We start from the raw sequence: 17,177 nt of genomic DNA on the forward strand, positions 1-17,177 counted from the left end.
ATAGTAATTTTTGAGTTGCCTATACCTTCTCAGGCAAAAAGTTAATGTTACATACAGGGCTTCAGAGGCTAATATAGTTGCTAGTTTAGTTTTATAGTTGCAGTTCTTTTTTTAAAACTTTATTGAAGTATAGTTGACTTACAATGTTCTATTAACTCCAGCTATATAGCAAAGTGACTCAGTTATACAAATATATATTCATTATTTTTCATATTCTTTTCCGTTATGGTTTGTCACATGATACTGACCATAATTCTCTGTGCTGTACAGTAGGACCTTGTTGTTTAACAGGTGTAGTTGAGACTTCCTGGGGGTCCTGTGGTTAAGAATCTGCCTTGCAATGCAGGGAACGAGGGTTTGGTCTGTGCTTGGGGAACTAAGATCCCACATGTCACAGAGCAGTTAAGCCCACACATCACAACTACTAAGGCCACGTGCCACAACTAGAGAGTCTTTGCACCACAGTGATAGATCCCACATGACACGATGAAGACCCCACATGCCTCAAATAAGGACAAAACACAGCCAGTAAATAAATATATATTAATAATATTTGAAATTCTTAACTCCACCTCAGTTGATTCAAAACATGACAAGTCGATTGTGAAAAACACTGTTAGAGTGAAAGAAATTTGAGGTCTATCAGAATAAACACTAATATACTTGTTGCTTTGCCTAAAATCATAAAAAAAGTCAGGAATTTAAAACTACTTGTTAGTTTGTTATGATAGTATTTGTAAAACAGAGTGACATAAATGAGATTTTTGTGCAATGTGTTATTTTATTTTGACAGAATTTCTGTCACTATCTTCAGATGGAATTCCTTGTCTAAATGGAAACTAAGAAAAAGACCATTTAAGGGACCCTATAGGACAGAAGGTTTAAAGGGAGTTATCAGTAATCAATATAGAATCTGAAGCCAGTGAGGAAAAAATGGAAGGTTACCAAATTTAATAATTTTTTGCTAATCCTAAATTCTTTGAAATATCCTTTTGAAGTTTTCTGAAATTTTAAATCGTTTTTGTCTACCATATAGTCATGTTTTGCTTACGTTTTTAAGTGTTCAGTATTTGTTATAATTAGTTATTTTAAAAGTCCTTCCTATATGAATCCAAATAAACTATTTTTGTTTTTCATGGGGGAAAGGTTGTCCACATTCACTTGGGAAGTCATTTTTACTAGTTGTACCTTGGGAAACCTGAGTTCCAGGAACTAAACACCTGGTACACAATTGAACTTTTAGACAACAACCTGTTTCTGATTTGGGAATTTTTTACAAATTCAAGAATATTAGCTAAAAGCACTAATAGTGAAATTAAATCATTGGTTGACTCTAGTTATCTTTTCCTCCAAAAAGTATATTGTAATAATACCTTATTCACAACTCAGATATAATTATCAGTTTTACGGTATTCATGCTCTTGAATCGGAGAAGGCGATGGCACCCCACTCCAGTACTCTTGCCTGGAAAATCCCATGGACGGCAGAGCCTGGTAGGCTGCAGTCCATGGGGTCGCTAAGAGTCGGACACGACTGAGCGACTTCCCTTTCACTTTTCACTGTCATGCATTAGAGAAGGAAATGGCAACCCACTCCAGTATTCTTGCCTGGAGAATCCCAGGGACGGGGGAGCCTGGTGGGCCTCTGTGTATGGGGTCGCACAGAGTCGGACACGACTGAAGCAACTTACCACCAGCAGCAGCAGCACACTCTTGAATCTTTGTGTTAGTTGCTTAGTTGTGTCCCACTCTTCGTGATCCCATGGACTGTAGCCCACCAGGCTCTTCTGTCCATGGGATTCTCCAGGCAAGAATACTGCAGTGGGTTGCCATTTAGAGGAGTGAATTATTTTGTTTTGTCAGATTAATTTTGCAGCTACATCAGAAAACTAAATGACGTGGTTATTTATAAAAGGTTCTTGAAGTAGATACATGGCAAGTCATTCTGAGGTGAAATATCTCCAGTGATAATCATAGCCATTTAGAGGTTATTTTGTATTATAAAGATAGTAATCACAACAACAGATAGTAAATTACTCTAATAGAAGCAACGATCATATGTCTGCATATAATTACTACAATAACACTCACAATTTTAAGCAAAATTGTATATAGTAACTGTCTTCTCTCTATTCCCGTTGCTACCATTGTACCTAAGCTCTTATCACCTCACAACTAGGTCTCTCTCTCTCTCTGCGTCTCTCCTCTGTTTGCATCTGCTATTCAGTAAATCATGACAGGTTTGGGTGCAATCAGTGCTGGAAATAGGGGAAAAAATTGAGGACACAGTGAGGATCAAAAGAGACGTAGTTTTCACTGCACTGAGTTTATAGTATAGCAGGGAATGCTGGCATAGATAGGGAATTGTAGTTTGATGACTGGAATGCGTTCTAAAGGGAGAAGTCAGGAACCATGGGGGACTATAACAGGACCAGCTTCAGCTCAACTGAGACCTACAGTGGTGAGTAGGAGATGGCCAGATGAAGAAGGGGGGCATGGAGTGAGTGCTGAGAGTGGACCAAAGTCTACATGGAAAGGCTAAGATGGAAAAAGAACTTGTGTTCTAACCAGTATTCTTATATATGATGAAGGCAGATTTCAGGATGTAGACAGAGGTTTTAGAGCTTGGGTTCTGCTCAGACCTAAATGCTAATTGCAACTGTGTAATTTATTTTCTTTTAATATATTTGTGCATTTAGGCAAATATCTTGTTGACTACAAACCTTGATTTCCTGACCTGTCAAATAGGACAGTAAATTCCTATATCATAGGATTACTGTGAGGATTTAAATGTGGAATGCATGTAAAGCTCTTGGTGTAGTGCTTGGCATAAAATAAATGCTCAGTAAATTGTGGCTAGTATTTAGATAGAATAGGTCAAATTTGCTGTTCTCTGCAAGCCTCCTTTTTAGCCTGTGATTTCTTCCTCAATCTATTCTGAATATTACAGCCTACAGCCCTTCTGTGAAATGCTAAAATCTGAAAGCTCTGAAAACAGAATTTTATCATTTGGCCACGAAACCCAGCCTGGCTTGAGGCTGTAGATAAACTTTACTTATCCTGTTTTGTGGAGTATTCACGTTTCCCTACTAACCTTGAATGCATTTCATTTAGTGTGCTAGCCCATATCCCGCTGGGTGTGTTTTGTAATATATGGTATACATACCATATTCCTTTCTCAAATATGAATCACTTTGAATTCCAAAACACATCTGATTTCAAGGGTTTCAGATAGGAGATCGTGGACCTATACCACCTGAAATCATCTTTCTAAAATACCCCCTTCTCCATCTCTCTCTGAATCAAGACCTTCGATGGCTGTCAGACAGCCTAGACTACTCCTTATGGTTTTCAAGACCATCTCTAGTCTGTCCCCTCTGTCAACTGAAAAAAAAAAAAAATATATATATATATATAGCTTTAAAGTTGACAATTATGTTTTGTTGGGCAGAATTTCTGAGGACTTAAGCCCAGAAGACAGACTCTCTGATAACCCTGAGGGAGTACTCCAAAGAGGTAAGGGAGGAGTCAGGATATAAGAGTTTTGCAACAAAAACCAGGTAGTCACAACATCAAATATTTACTGTGAATTAAAGAAAACCAGACATCACATTATGCATTTAGCGCATTTCTAGGTATGGGAAGATGCAAGAGTCTGGGCTCTCTGAGATCCTTCCTTCCATATGCAGCTTAACTATCTAGGGTCAGAATTGTGCTCTTCTTCATCGTGAATCCCCTCTGGGTACACAGCCGGGGCTGCTGCAGTGGCTGTTGGCTTGATGGCGGCAACATCCTTTGTTTACTGATCTGGCAGGTGACATTTTTCATCCACACCATGCTACTTACTTGAAATTTAATACACTGTAACTTGAACCCTTTGTTTCCTAAGGCTGCTTCCCTAAAGTAAAATGTTAACACTGCTTCCCATCTCACTTCCTTTTCCTCCTCCTTTTCTGGCTATTCGAATCCTACCCAGCTATTAGGGTATGATTCTTTAGTTTCCTAATGGGGTTGCAAAGAGTCAGACATGATTGAGCAACTAACACTTTCACTTTTTTTTCAATGAAATTGTACTATTTCTTCTCTGAATTCCTATTGTACTTACTTTATTCACCACATATTTCAGCAGGTATGATGTGCCAGCTACTGTTAAGTGTTGGAGATCCAGAAGTGATTAAGACAGGAAAATTAAGGGCTCTGCTGTTATGGAACTTGTTTTCTAGAAGCTGGAACATAAGTAGATAGATAAGTGAACAGATAATTTCAGGTAGTGGTTCTGCTATAAAATTAATAAGCAGGACATGTGACAGTGCCTGTGGAAGAGGAGGAGGAGGAGCAACATGCTTCAGAATCTCCTCTAGGCTTTGTTTTCACTCCCTGGTTAGATTGTAAATGCCTTAAGGGTGGAGTCACGTCTTAACTTTTATGAGTCACAAAGTGCTGAGCCTATGATGAGTTTTCAAACAATGTTTGGTAGAGGCATCTGTCTTTCTTTAAAAAAAACAGAAGGTAAAAATTTATTTATTAAATATCGAGCCCCACTTGGCTAACTCATTGATCTAAGAATATCTATTATGTACAAGGTACTATGCTGGGCAAAGCTGGCTTTCTTTTCATTACTGTTGCTTTTTATTTGTAGAATAAGAAAGAATTTCCATGTCCCAACAGTTTTCCCATTTGAAATGGTTTAGTATCTGCAGAAGGTGGTACTACTCTGAAAAACCTGGGTTATTCCTGCAATTGTTTTTAATTAATTTAAGTACTAATTGACTTCCAGTTCATTAGCATGAATTTTAAGGCCTAACTAGCAAACATACATTTCTTTTTAAAAAAAATTATTTCTATATTAATTTCTTTTGATTGAGGTATAGTTGATTTACAGTGTTGTGTCAGTTTCTGGTATATAATAAGGTGATTCACTTATACATGCATATGTACGTATATGTATTTTCTTTCAGATTATTTTTATTGTAGTTTATCACCTGGTATTGAACATACTTCCCTGTGCTATATGCTGCTGCTGCTGCTAAGTCGCTTCAGTTGTGTCTGACTCTGCGACCCCATAGACGGCAGCCCACCAGGCTCTGCCGTCTCTGGGATTCTCTAGGCAAGAACACTGGAGTGGGTTGCGATTTCCTTCTCCAATGCATGAAAGTGAACAGTGAAAGTGAAGTTGCTCAGTCGTGTCCGACTCTTTGTGACCCTATGGACTGCAGCCTACCAGGCTCCTCCATCCATGGGATTTTCCAGGCAAGAGTACTGGACTGGGGTGCCATTGCCTTCTCCGCCTGCGCTATATAGTAGGACCTTATTGTTTATTTCATATATAGTAGTTTATATCTGCTAATCCCAATCCCTAATTTATCCCTCCCCCCACCTTTCCCTTTTGGTAACCATAAATTTGTTTTCTAAAATATAAGTTTCTTGAACACTTCACCCCTAGTCCTTAAGCTACATATGAACTAAATTACACAAAAGAGATAGCTGGATTCCCGTATCATAGACATCCGTCTTGGTAGTTACAGGTTGAAGTTCATGGCAAGACAATTAATTTAAGCTTGAGAAGAACGTATGACAGAGTTTTGAAACTTACCCAGTGAACTAACATGGTCTTTTGCTTCAGGAAGAAAACTGAAGCCCTATTCTGTGGTGTCATATTCAATTTCTGGTAGATACACATTTTGTTCTTTATATTGAAAGAATGTCTTGAGAGGCAAATCCCAAAAGGAGTTTTTCTCTTGTCATAAAAATGGTGGAGAGAATTATGATTTGTAATAGCCAAGAGCTCTGGTGGGTTAATGGCTATCCATTCCAGTATTCTTGCCTGGAGAATTCCATGGACTGAGGACCTTGGCAGGCTACAGTCGATAAGGTCGCAAAGATAGTCGAACACAACTGAGCCACTAACACTTTCACTTTCTCTTCACTGGTGGATTGAATTTTGAGACTTTTGATTTGACAGTACTTCCGAGATGGTGTCCTTTTGATTACAGAAATAGAAAAGTATTGCTCTATTAAAATGATGAAATGTACACTTTGAGATGCTCCCAACATCAAAGTAAGGTGGAGAGTTGGAGCTTAATGTTTGTGACTTAATCTTCTCAACTACTAGGCTTTTGTCCTTTGAGGTCAGGGCCCTGTCTCTTTAAATCCCAGTGCCTAACTCGCTGCTAGCTGATCTATTTTCTGTTTGTAAGTGTTAATGATGATAGAAGAATAGTACCTAAGGGGGCATGTGGACATCTGAAAATGCCCCTGTTGGAAAAGAGATGAAAGAATGTTTTGGGAGTAATTTTAAATATAGGCAGTTATAGTTCAATGATTTTGAAAGCCAAAATTTTTTCCTCCTGTCTTCTTAGAATCAAATCTCTATCTACATAGATCTCAGTTCTAAAAATCAGATATACCTTTCCTGGTGAAACAAACACAATGGAGAGATACTCAATTAAAACAGTCTTTATAGTAAAGGATTTGAATGGGGCCAAACAAAATGTTCAACTTGGTTGCCAGATAGTTAAAAAGCCTTGGATTGCCTTGATTGGTGTTACTGATTTGTCAAGTTCAGGGTGAATCCAGGATGTGAAAAGTTGAAAGGCAGTGCTTTGAAGAATAATTACTTCTTTCTTTGACTGCTCAGTTCAGTTTAGTCTCTCAGTCGTGTCTGACTCTTTGCTTCCCCACGGATTGCAGCACACCAGGCCTCCCTGTCCATCACCAACTACCGAAGTTTACTCAAACTCATGTCCATTGAGTCAGTGATGCCATCCAACCATCTCATCCTCTGTTGTCCCCTTCTCCTCCTGCCTTCAATCTTTGCCAGCATCATGGTCTTTTCCAATGAGTCAGTTCTTTGCATCAGGTGGCCAAAGTATTGGAATTTCAGCTTCAGCAACAGTCCTTCGTGGACTATACAGTCCATGGAATTCTCCAGGCCAGAATATTGGAGTGGGTAGCCTTTCCCTTCTCCAGGGGATCGTCCCAACCTAGGGATCAAATCCAGGTCTCCCACATTGCAGGCAGATTCTTTACCAGCTGAGCCACCAGGGAAGCTCTATGACTGCCGCTGATCCGAATAAGTATTGGTCAAGGATGTCATCTAGAGATTTCAAATTCTGGGTCAGTAGTTGAGATGGACGGCCTTTCTTAAAGGCTTCCCTTACTTGGATAGTATATGGAGGTTGTAATAGAGTACCACCTGATCAGTCCTCTCAGGATTTCTCTATTGTGATTGTTCTTTTATTTATCTGATCTTCATCTAGACTACAACCTCCCTAAGGCACATGCTCATCTTGTTTATGATTGTATTCCTAGTGCCCAGCTCTGAACAGGTACATAGTAGGTGCTCAAATATTTGCTCAATTGAATTGAACATGCTTTTCTATATCACATTGCCTCCACCCTTCTTAAAGATTAAGAAACTTAAGCTGGGTAAACAATTGCCTCTTTATCTTTATTGTGATGACCAACTTAATTTTCTCTAAAAGAGAAGAAAATAGTCAAATAGTGTGGCTAAATTTTTGAGTTGGTGGTGAGAGTTTTGAATTATATGCAATTTAGTCATCCAATTTCTGTGGTAGTAGAGTAATTGAAAGATGTTTATAAAACATTATATTACCATGTGACATCAGCCATAAGAGAGCTGAACCTTTACATCTTGCTTTTTTTTTTGTTAATTTCTGACTGATTGGGAAAATGAAAACCTAATTTTCTTGTAATAATGACTCCTGTATTTCAATCAGAACTTCAGCATTAGAGTTTTATAAGTAAATCAGCCCTTTTTCTTATTCTAAGGGGTTGAGACTCTGGAGTGAAACTTTTACAATTATTCAGTACTCAGAGAGTACTGTAGTAAGTTATATTTAATATAACTGATCATAAATGAAGTTTCATAAACTCTAATTGCTTGACTAATTCACAAATGTATTGCTTTTCTAGAGTTGATTTTAATGAAAATATATGGTCACTATACTTATTGGTGTAATATGCCCCCATCCTAATGACCACTGTAGTTAGATTTGCACAATAAAAGCTTACTAAAATGATTTCAATCAGTGCTTTTAATTCAGGGGTGTGACTCTAGTAAACATTTTTGGGTGATCTTTTTTGTTGTTGTTTTAACTCCATAGTAGCTCTGTAGTTTGTACACAGGAGTAAAATCCATAATATCTGCTTGCAGGTGGTGTGAGAGATGCATGCACATGTATAAATAATATTCAGATAAAATTTGAGAGCTCATCCTTGTAGAACATTATTATAAATGAGACTCTCTTAATACAACCATTTAAAAATGTTTTAAAGGTCAATCCACATACAAAATATCTGTGATTTAATCTTGCCCAAGAGATAACTCGTTATAGCGCTCTGAACTTTTTTTCCTGTTGATGGTGTTTTTGTTATTGTTCTCCTTTCTCTCTTTTTTATTTATTTTTGCTTTAGTTATGTTTACCAGTTTATTATAAAGGATATTGTAAAGGATACAAATGAACAGCCAAATGAAGTATATAGGGCAAAGTCTGAAAGAGTCGTAAGCACAGGATTTTCTGTCCAGATGGAGTTTGGGGTGTGCCACCCTCCCAGTACTTGGATACATTCACCTGAAATCTTTCTGAACCCTGTAGTGTAGAGAATTTTATGGCAGTTTCATCACTGTATGAGTGAGTGAGTGACACAATCCACAGTTCCTGTCCCCTCCCCAGAGGATGGAGGGGTGGGGCTTAAAGTCCCGAGGTTCTGATCATGGCTTGATCTTTCTGGTGACCAGCCCCATTCTGAAGCTGTTCAGGAGCTTGCTAAGAGTTGCCTTATGAGAACAAAAGATTTTTCTATCATCCAGGAAATTCCAAGGGATTTAGGAGCTCTGTGTCAGGAACCAGGGGAAGAGACTAAACCTATTTATTATGTCACAGAGGGATAAATTAATATGTGGCTACATGAATGGGTAAGTGAGTTCATGGACACATGGGGAAATGAATGGATGAATAGGTAGGAGGATAGTGAATATATAAGCAAATGGTGAGGTAGAATGGAGGTGGGTACACAGATAGATGGATGTTGTCTGGTGAATAGGTAGATGACATGGATTTTTAAAAATCTTTTAATCAGCAGAAGTTAACTTGCATCCAGAGCACTGGCTACAAAGATGTCTTTGTATTTTTCTACTTTCCTCTTGCTTTTCTCCTCTTCTCTGTCTTTTAAATTAATTTGTATTGGAGTACAGTTGCTTTACAATGTTGTGTTAGTTTCTGCTGTATAGCAAAGTGAATCACCACAGAGCATTGAGTAGAGTTCCTTGTGATGTATAGTCTGTTCTCATTAGTTAAGTCTTTTACACGTAGTAGTGTGTATGTTAATCCCAATCTCCCAATTCATCCCAGTCGCCTTGATATCTATATATTCCTATCTCTTCTTTGAATAATTTGTAAATACAGTTGTGTGGCAGACATATTTTATTTTCTAATGCAGATAATTTAAGTGTAATTTTTACAATAATTTCAATGTATTTTTAATGTGCAGTGTCCAAAAATTGCCTCCTCCTAAATAGCAAACTCTTCAAATGTCCTTAAAGATTTTTCTTTTCAGTAGACTACGTTTCTCTTTCTCTCTCTCTCTCTTCTTTTCTGAATAGTTGCAGAGTTCTAAGTAATGGTATCAAGAAGATATTTATGACAGCAGAGTTTTACATGAGGGAAATCTCTGAGAAAAATATCTATATCAGTCAAATGTGCATAGTTATATAGAATATACACTCTAGTCGAATGAAACTTATAAATCAAGAAATCATAAGCAGAGTGTTTTTCTTTATGGTTCTCTGTCACAAGTAATTGGGATAATTTTTTATGTGAATATAATTTCCTCTTTGTCTTAAGGTGCTTTATCATTCGAAGATGCCTTTTAGGGAAGAAATGTCTTAAGAAGACAATAAACAAAGCATAATTCTCCATTTTTGACCAGGGCCCACATTTGGCTTATTAATAACCAACTTTAAACTAAAGGGAAGCTCTAGAAGTAGAAATGTACCTAGCTGGATGGCCATTCCAGTAGAGGGAAGAGTGGGTGCTCAAACAGGACATAGGTATGTGATGGGAAAAGGATTACCATTTTTCTATGGCATATAGATCATGAAGGAAGATGTAGAAGGTGGCCTAGGGCTGAATAATGCAGGACTTTGAATGCTGTATTAAGGGCATTCGTCTTTATTCTGTCAGGAGCCTTTACATACAGATGGGCAAGTAATAGTCATTTATAGTTTTTTATCGAGTTCTGTGTGCCAAGCACTGCTCTAGGCATTAGGGTTACATCCCTTAACTAAACAGATGAAAATCCCTGTTCTCACGGAGCTCACATTTTTAGTGGGAGAAATAGACAAAAATATAGACTATGTGAGACTGTGGTAAGTTTTATTAAAAGGAAAAGCAGAGTGTACTAAAGCAGGTCAGGAGTGTGTGGAGGAGGTGGGTATTTCCGTTTAAATAGGATGGACAGAGTAGATCTCCCTGAGCAAGAACTTGAAAGGGGAAGAAGTGATGGAAGAGGCTGTACAGATTACAGAAAAAATCCTTCCAGGCAAAGAGAAGAGACAGTACCTGTGGCTTATTGCCTTCTTGGGGAACGGTGAAGTGGTTGGTGTGACTGGAGCTGAGTGAATGAAAGAAACAGTAGTAGGAGATGAGGTCAGAGGGATATGCAGAGTGTGCAGCTCCATAGGGCCTTGCAGGCTCTTGGAAGGACTTTGACTTTCACTGGAAGTGAAAATAGGGCGCCCTTGAAAAGTTTTGAGCAGAGGAGTGATATGATCTGACTTTTTTTTTTTCTCCTAACTCAAGTCCATGGTTTATTGAGATTTCCTTAGCTTTTTCTTTATTTTTTTGGATGGTAAAGTAGGATTTATTGGTGTGTGTAAGGGGGGGGACAACACCAAGGCTTTCATGAGTGCAGGGGCCGCCATTTGTCCTGAGGGCCAGGATTAGGGATGTATTTGACCACACAGCCAGCTGGGGTGAGCTGCTTTTCTGCCACCATGTTTTCAATGTCATCCATATTAATTTAGTAATTTCCCACTTCTTGGAGATGTGAATCTTCTGGTGACCAGGGAACTTGATCTTAGCCCTGTGTAGGGCTTCAATACATGCTCATTGCTCTGCAGCTTGGTGTGGATGAATGTTATGACTTGGCCAAAGTGGACCCTGGCCACTGTGCCCTGGGGGTCTCCAAAGGCACTGCATGTACCAGTCTGGAGCCTAGACTGGGGACAGCATGCCAGTCATGAAGGTTCAGTGGCAAGGGTTGTCTCCAAGGTCCCTTAGGGAAACTTGTACAGGCAGTGGCTGCATACACTACTGAGGAGGCTGCTGTTCATAGCCATTGCACACTGGGCCCCAGTGGGGAAAGAGCACGGTTGGTTTAACTGGCTGCAAACTGACTTGGGTTTAAACAGTGTCACTTCGTCAGTGTGTTCAGAAGTAACTGTAGCAGGGTAACCTGGAAATAGGGACATAGGCTAGGGGGCTCTTACAGAAATCTAGGAATGAGGTGATGCAGTGGCAACTTGAAGCATACCCCCATGGCAGATTCGTGTTGATGTATGGCAAAACCAATACAATATTGTAAAATAATTAGCCTCCAGTTAAAATAAATAAATTTATACTAAAAAAATAAAAATAGATAAAAGGCAACTCATCAACTGAAAAAAAATAATATTACTTTGGCAATGAGGAGAGAATTGTGGTAGAGATAATTATTATGAGGCCACCGCCATGACTAGACTCTAAATGGATGGTTTGTGTGAGAATGAAGAAGCAACTGCAGAAAGATCACCATGGAACTTGACAACTGTTTGGCTATAGGGAATTAAGGAGAGGGAGGAAACCGAGGTGATATGGAAGACTTAAAACTCGAGGAGTGGGATCCAGATGGTGCCCTTACCATAAATGTGACCCTTCTTTTTGAAAGTCTGTCCTGACCCTTTGTGATCATCCTTTGGGCTTATGTAGTGTTTCCGCTAGGTTATTAATTGTCTACTCACTTTTTGCTACTATATTTGCCCTCCTATTACCCACCTTCCAGAGCTGAGAGAAGAGCTCTGATTCTTACAATTGCGGCAGTATTAAGGTATAATTAGCAATTAAGAATAATGAAAGACCAAAGAATCTAAATTTATATTCAGTTTGTATATGAAGAATAGCTGATTGAAGAACATTAGTATATATTGGTTAAAGTGAATTCAGTAGATGATACGTAAGACGTGTTAGGCAAAGACTTCGGTTGGCAGGGGAATGCTCTTTGAGATGATGCTTGACCTTCTTTTAATGGTGACAAAAGGAAGTTACCCAAAGGAAAATTAAACTAATGGGGCTTGGGGCATATCTGTAAATTTTAGATTACCATGAACTGTTTCAATTCAGTAGTTCAACCCTAATATCCTACAGCTTAATTATACCAACTGAAGAGGCCATTGACCGTTGACTAAGAGTTAGTATCTAGTAACAATCATATCTGTGGTCTATGGTTGAGTCATTTAGCCTCCACAAGGTTCAGTTCCATCATTTGTAAATTGAGAGATTTTGATCATATTATCTCAAATTTCATCCAATTTAATAGTGTCTAACTCCATATAATGGAATTTAATATGGATAAAAAATGTTAATTTCAAAATGGAGAGTGGGGGTGGGAGAAGAGAACTAAAGTTTCTTCCCCTAAGACAAAGTGGAAATACTGCTAGCAATGTTTTTTGTTTGTTTCTGTCCCCCACAATTAAACTGTCAACATAAATTCAATTGAGATACAGATTTAAAGTATTCAAGGCATGTGTATACCTTAACTTAGAGAACTGATTAAATTAAATCTTATTTCCCCTGGATTTACATTCTTACTTTGAAGATACATAAATGCTTCCAATCTTGAGTTTATAATCCCAAGGGATAGAAAAAAAAAGAAAAGCAGTGGTTGCTTGAAGAACTGTATAACTAATAAATAACACAGGTGGACAGGTACCTATTTGAATGGTAGCAGGCTAAGTGCGGCACTTTTGAGACTTTGGCATTTCTCACTCTGATTTTGCATTACAGAAAATCATTGTGCATAGAACAATTTTCTGTACCCCACTGGGAAAATTAAAGAGAAATTACCAGGTAGAGATAGTCTTAGGGTGAATTGATGTCTCTTAAAAAGGCTTCAGTTGTGATATAAATATTCCCCCTTACTTTCTTTTTTATAGGCAGTAAAGATTGATCGGGGTTTGTATCAGCACGATGTGATAAAGACATAGTACAAAGATGTAGTAATGTAAATCCTTGAGGGAATCAACAGATTAAAAGTAGAAAAAGAACTACATATATAGTAGCATCTTTGTCCCAACTGATGGAGGGGAGGATGATCTTTAATATCATTTAGTTGGTGGTATTTGAAGATGATTTTATGAGACCTTGTGACCAAATACTTCTCACTTAAAACTCCTACTAAAATTCTTCCCACCAGCGAGCCACGTATTTTTCTTAGTTAAAAGGGATGTGAGCATGCATGATGTACATCATTCAGCTTCTATTGTAGGAAATAAATGTGTACGGTGTTGTAGAAGGGTTGATTTCTGTTCCTAACATGATTTTAAAAAATCTGATTCTTTCCTAATCACATTTCTTAACTAGCACTTCAACATATTTATATAATATAATGGCTTTCATGCTCGTCTTTGGTTATTCTAAGGTCTTGAAGTATCTTTTGAATCTTGGAAGATTACTAAGTTGTTAGCTGTTGCCTTGCTTACTTTAGTATTGCTTTATTACTGTAGTATTGCTGTACTCTAAATCTTCAAGTAGTTGTGCCTGTATATGCTGTATGGTAATCTTAATGAGTCACTGTATCTTCTTAACTGGAGTGTACCATTTCCAGTGATTCTCAGTGTTAGAAGTAGAAAACCACATGCAAAAAAAAGTGTTGGAGGTTTTGAGAAATGGGCATATATTAACAGAATCGGTAAGTTCAATGTTATCTAGAATATTTATAAAGTGTTCTATAAATATCTATCCATAACTGAGTTCTAGACAGCTGTTTCATTGTATTTCACTACAATTAAATGTGACAGTTTTCCTATTGTTCATGGTTTTAAAAATTTTATGTCTCTTAAAAATATGATTATTCATGCTAAAACTTTGAAAAATCTTGACAGGGCTTATGACTTTGTTATATCTTATGTCACATTTGAACACTGTGATAGGGATATGTGATCCAAATCTGACTTTGGGAATTTGGGAGTCATCTTGAAAAACAAAGAGACACCTCCTCCACCAAATTGTCGTTTTTAATCCTTAAAAAGTTTTTTTCTCTTGTAAAGAATTTTTGTGTTTATGTGATATATTTAAATTTTCTAATTCTTTTGGAAGAGTTTTAGTTGATAAAATTAAAAAAATGAGAATCATTCAGATGTTTTCTTGTTTGATCTGTGAATTTCTCTTATCTGACAGGTTTTTTTTTTTTTGGTTTTAATAGAACATTCAAATAAAAACTTTGGCAGATGATGTGGTAAGGTGGACTTAGTAGCATGTTATTATATTACTTATGCATGTTCCTTTTTTATTAAAGTGGGTGGACATTAAAGCATTGATATATGTAACAATGTAAAAAGTCTAGATGTTTATAAAGTACAGTAGTTGGAAGAATTTTCAATAAAAAAGCAGATATCTGCAAAAAAATCAGACTTTTCTTTTTTTGAATGTAAACAGAAACAACTGTATGAGATCTTAAAATAATTTTGATATTGCCATCCTGGTACATACCTTAAGCAATTAAAAAACCTATATAAATCTAACTCTGGAAAGCACAAATGTTTCCTTTCTCAATAGCCATGTAAATTGACCCTGAATATGTTAAGTATTAATATTAACAGTAAAGGAAATTAATTTAAAATAGAAAGGAAGTTAAGTTCATTGTGTTAGTCAGAAATGTGCTGTTAAATTTTAAATCCTGAAGTATTTTTGAGCTAAGTCTATTGTAGTAAAACTTATTAAAAATTATGGGCTTAAAATTTAAATGTGCCCTTTAATAGCTAATACCCTGGTGGCTCAGATTGTAAAGCATCTGCCTACAATCCAGGAGACCTGGGTTCAATGCCTGGGTCAGGAAGATCCCCTGAAGAAGGAAATGTCAACCCACTCCAGTAGTCTTGCCTGGAAAATACCATGGATGGAGGATCCTGGTAGGTTACAGTCCATGGGGTCGCAAAGAATCAGACACGACTGAGCGACTTCACTTAATAGCTAAACTTTAAAAAAAAAGGTATTTTAAGCAGTGTCAATTTTTTTCTCTGTGAAATCACCTATCTACAAATAATGTAGAATATTATTCATGATTTAAGGAAGTGAAAGTATATGGCTTAATTTTATTTTCTTATCAAGATATAGCTGAAAGCAAAAGACAATTTTCTAGATCGAAGTGAATAGCATAGTGGAAGATCAAATATATATGTAAATAATGCTATTCAGTAAAAATAAGCCAGCACTGCAAAAGTAAATATTAAGTGATATGAAGGGAAAGGAATAGAAATATGTTGATTTAATGGTCGATTGCATATTTAAATGCTTTTATGTCCACCATATCTTTTAGTAACATTTGATTCTTGGTTATGTACTCAGCTTATTTGGGATTGCTTAATATTTTTTCTTGAGTTGTTTGAAGACATACTACATATCTAATCCAACTTAATTTTCCTGAAAGACTTTCAAATTTAAAAGAAAATTGGAAAATATAGAAGATGATTTGAAGATGTGAATCTTTAGTGACCACTGGGCTAGGAACCAGGGACTTGTCAATTTGGCAAGTTACTTTTTATGTGAAATGAGAGTCAACCTAGATGGTTTTTCAAGTTTCTTCCCAGCTCTAAAATATTATGATTTACATAATCTCTTTGTAAGCAACCGTGTACTAAGATCATTTTTGGAATCCTAAATAAGCTGCTTAAAACTGCTCATATTTCTTTCAAAGTACACCTTTTATTTAAAAAAAAAGTGTTCTTTGAATGAAAATAAAAGATATATATATATATATGTTTAAATACGGGTCAACAGTAGTTGATAAAATTGTGGTAAGAACGTCTGCGATGCTTTTTGTCTTGTTGAAGTGATTTATAAGCACTTGGTAACATGGCAGTGGCAGGCACTGACGTCCTATCTAACATATCTGCTTGTTTGACATGAGCTGACAGTATGCATGTGCTTCTTAACAGAAACCAGAAGAAAACTGAGTTGCATTCAGTTTTCTGGTCATTACTAATTTTTGATGTTCAATGTGCTGTGGTTCAAACCAGAATGGCCTGTTTACAGGCAACTGGAGTTGTTAACTCACTTCATGTGAAATTGCAAGCTAATTATAAGATTGTGCATGGAATCAATGGTTCTGAGTCAATATCCATAAAGTGGCAAGTTCTTCATAGTAGTGTTTTTAGGAATAAGATATTTCTGTTTGTGTTATGTTTCCAGAAAATGGAATAGATAATCTTTTAAATTTTGTTCTGCTTCCTTGTTGGTCCTTTCAGGGAAGAAAAGGTGAGGGTAATAATAGTAAAAACAGCAATAGTAATAAATAGCAGCTAAGTACACTGCACATGTATCTTTAGATCTCACAATCACTCTTTTCTTGCTTTCTCTCTCTCTCCCTTCTTCCCTTCCCTTCCTTCCTTCCTTCTATATGTATTAACTTGTTACCCTATTTTAGAGATGAGGAGAGAGTTGGAGACCAAGGAGTTTGCACAGGGTAGCCGACCTAGTGAATTGCAGATTCAAACCCAGGCAGTCTGGCTCCATAGTCCATGCTCTTAACCATTATATTCTACCACTACATTGCCAAAGTGCTCATAGATAGTTGTCACAATTATTTTGGCACTTTGAAGAAGAGAAGTGTTAGTATAATTTCCCCCTTGGAATTGAATATCCTTTTCTTTTTCTTACCTCATAGTTTCAAAGTTGGTGCCAAAGACACATTGTTCCTCAAACCACCACATGACTTTGAGATCAGACTTTTCTCACCTATTTACTGTGCAAAACAGCAATGACAAGGACCTAAGTTTCACTTTTGAGGAATACTTTTCACCCCCTAGATTTCTGAGCCTATCGAGCTACTTCAAGGTTTCACAGTAGTACAGTCTCTAAGTGGAGCTTGCTGCTTAAAATAACATTTTGTCAAAAAGACAAT

General features: G+C 37.1%; 1 protein-coding gene and 1 non-coding gene across 2 annotated transcripts in view; one reads left to right on the forward strand and one right to left on the reverse strand.

The window, feature by feature from the left end:
• The window catches only part of DIAPH2 (diaphanous related formin 2), a 791,835-nt gene that overhangs the window by 44,447 nt on the left and 730,211 nt on the right, over window positions 1-17,177 (forward strand). The window contains exon 2 of the mRNA XM_052663405.1: window positions 14,481-14,513. Coding sequence (XP_052519365.1) covers window positions 14,481-14,513 — 33 coding nt within the window. The remainder of the gene's footprint in view (window positions 1-14,480; window positions 14,514-17,177) is intronic.
• Window positions 11,281-11,413, reverse strand: LOC128070664 (small nucleolar RNA SNORA70). The gene has a single exon (XR_008201638.1). It is a non-coding gene; the product is annotated as a small nucleolar RNA SNORA70 (small nucleolar RNA).

This window comes from Budorcas taxicolor, chromosome X (assembly GCF_023091745.1).
Source record: "Budorcas taxicolor isolate Tak-1 chromosome X, Takin1.1, whole genome shotgun sequence".
NCBI lineage: Eukaryota > Metazoa > Chordata > Mammalia > Artiodactyla > Bovidae > Budorcas > Budorcas taxicolor.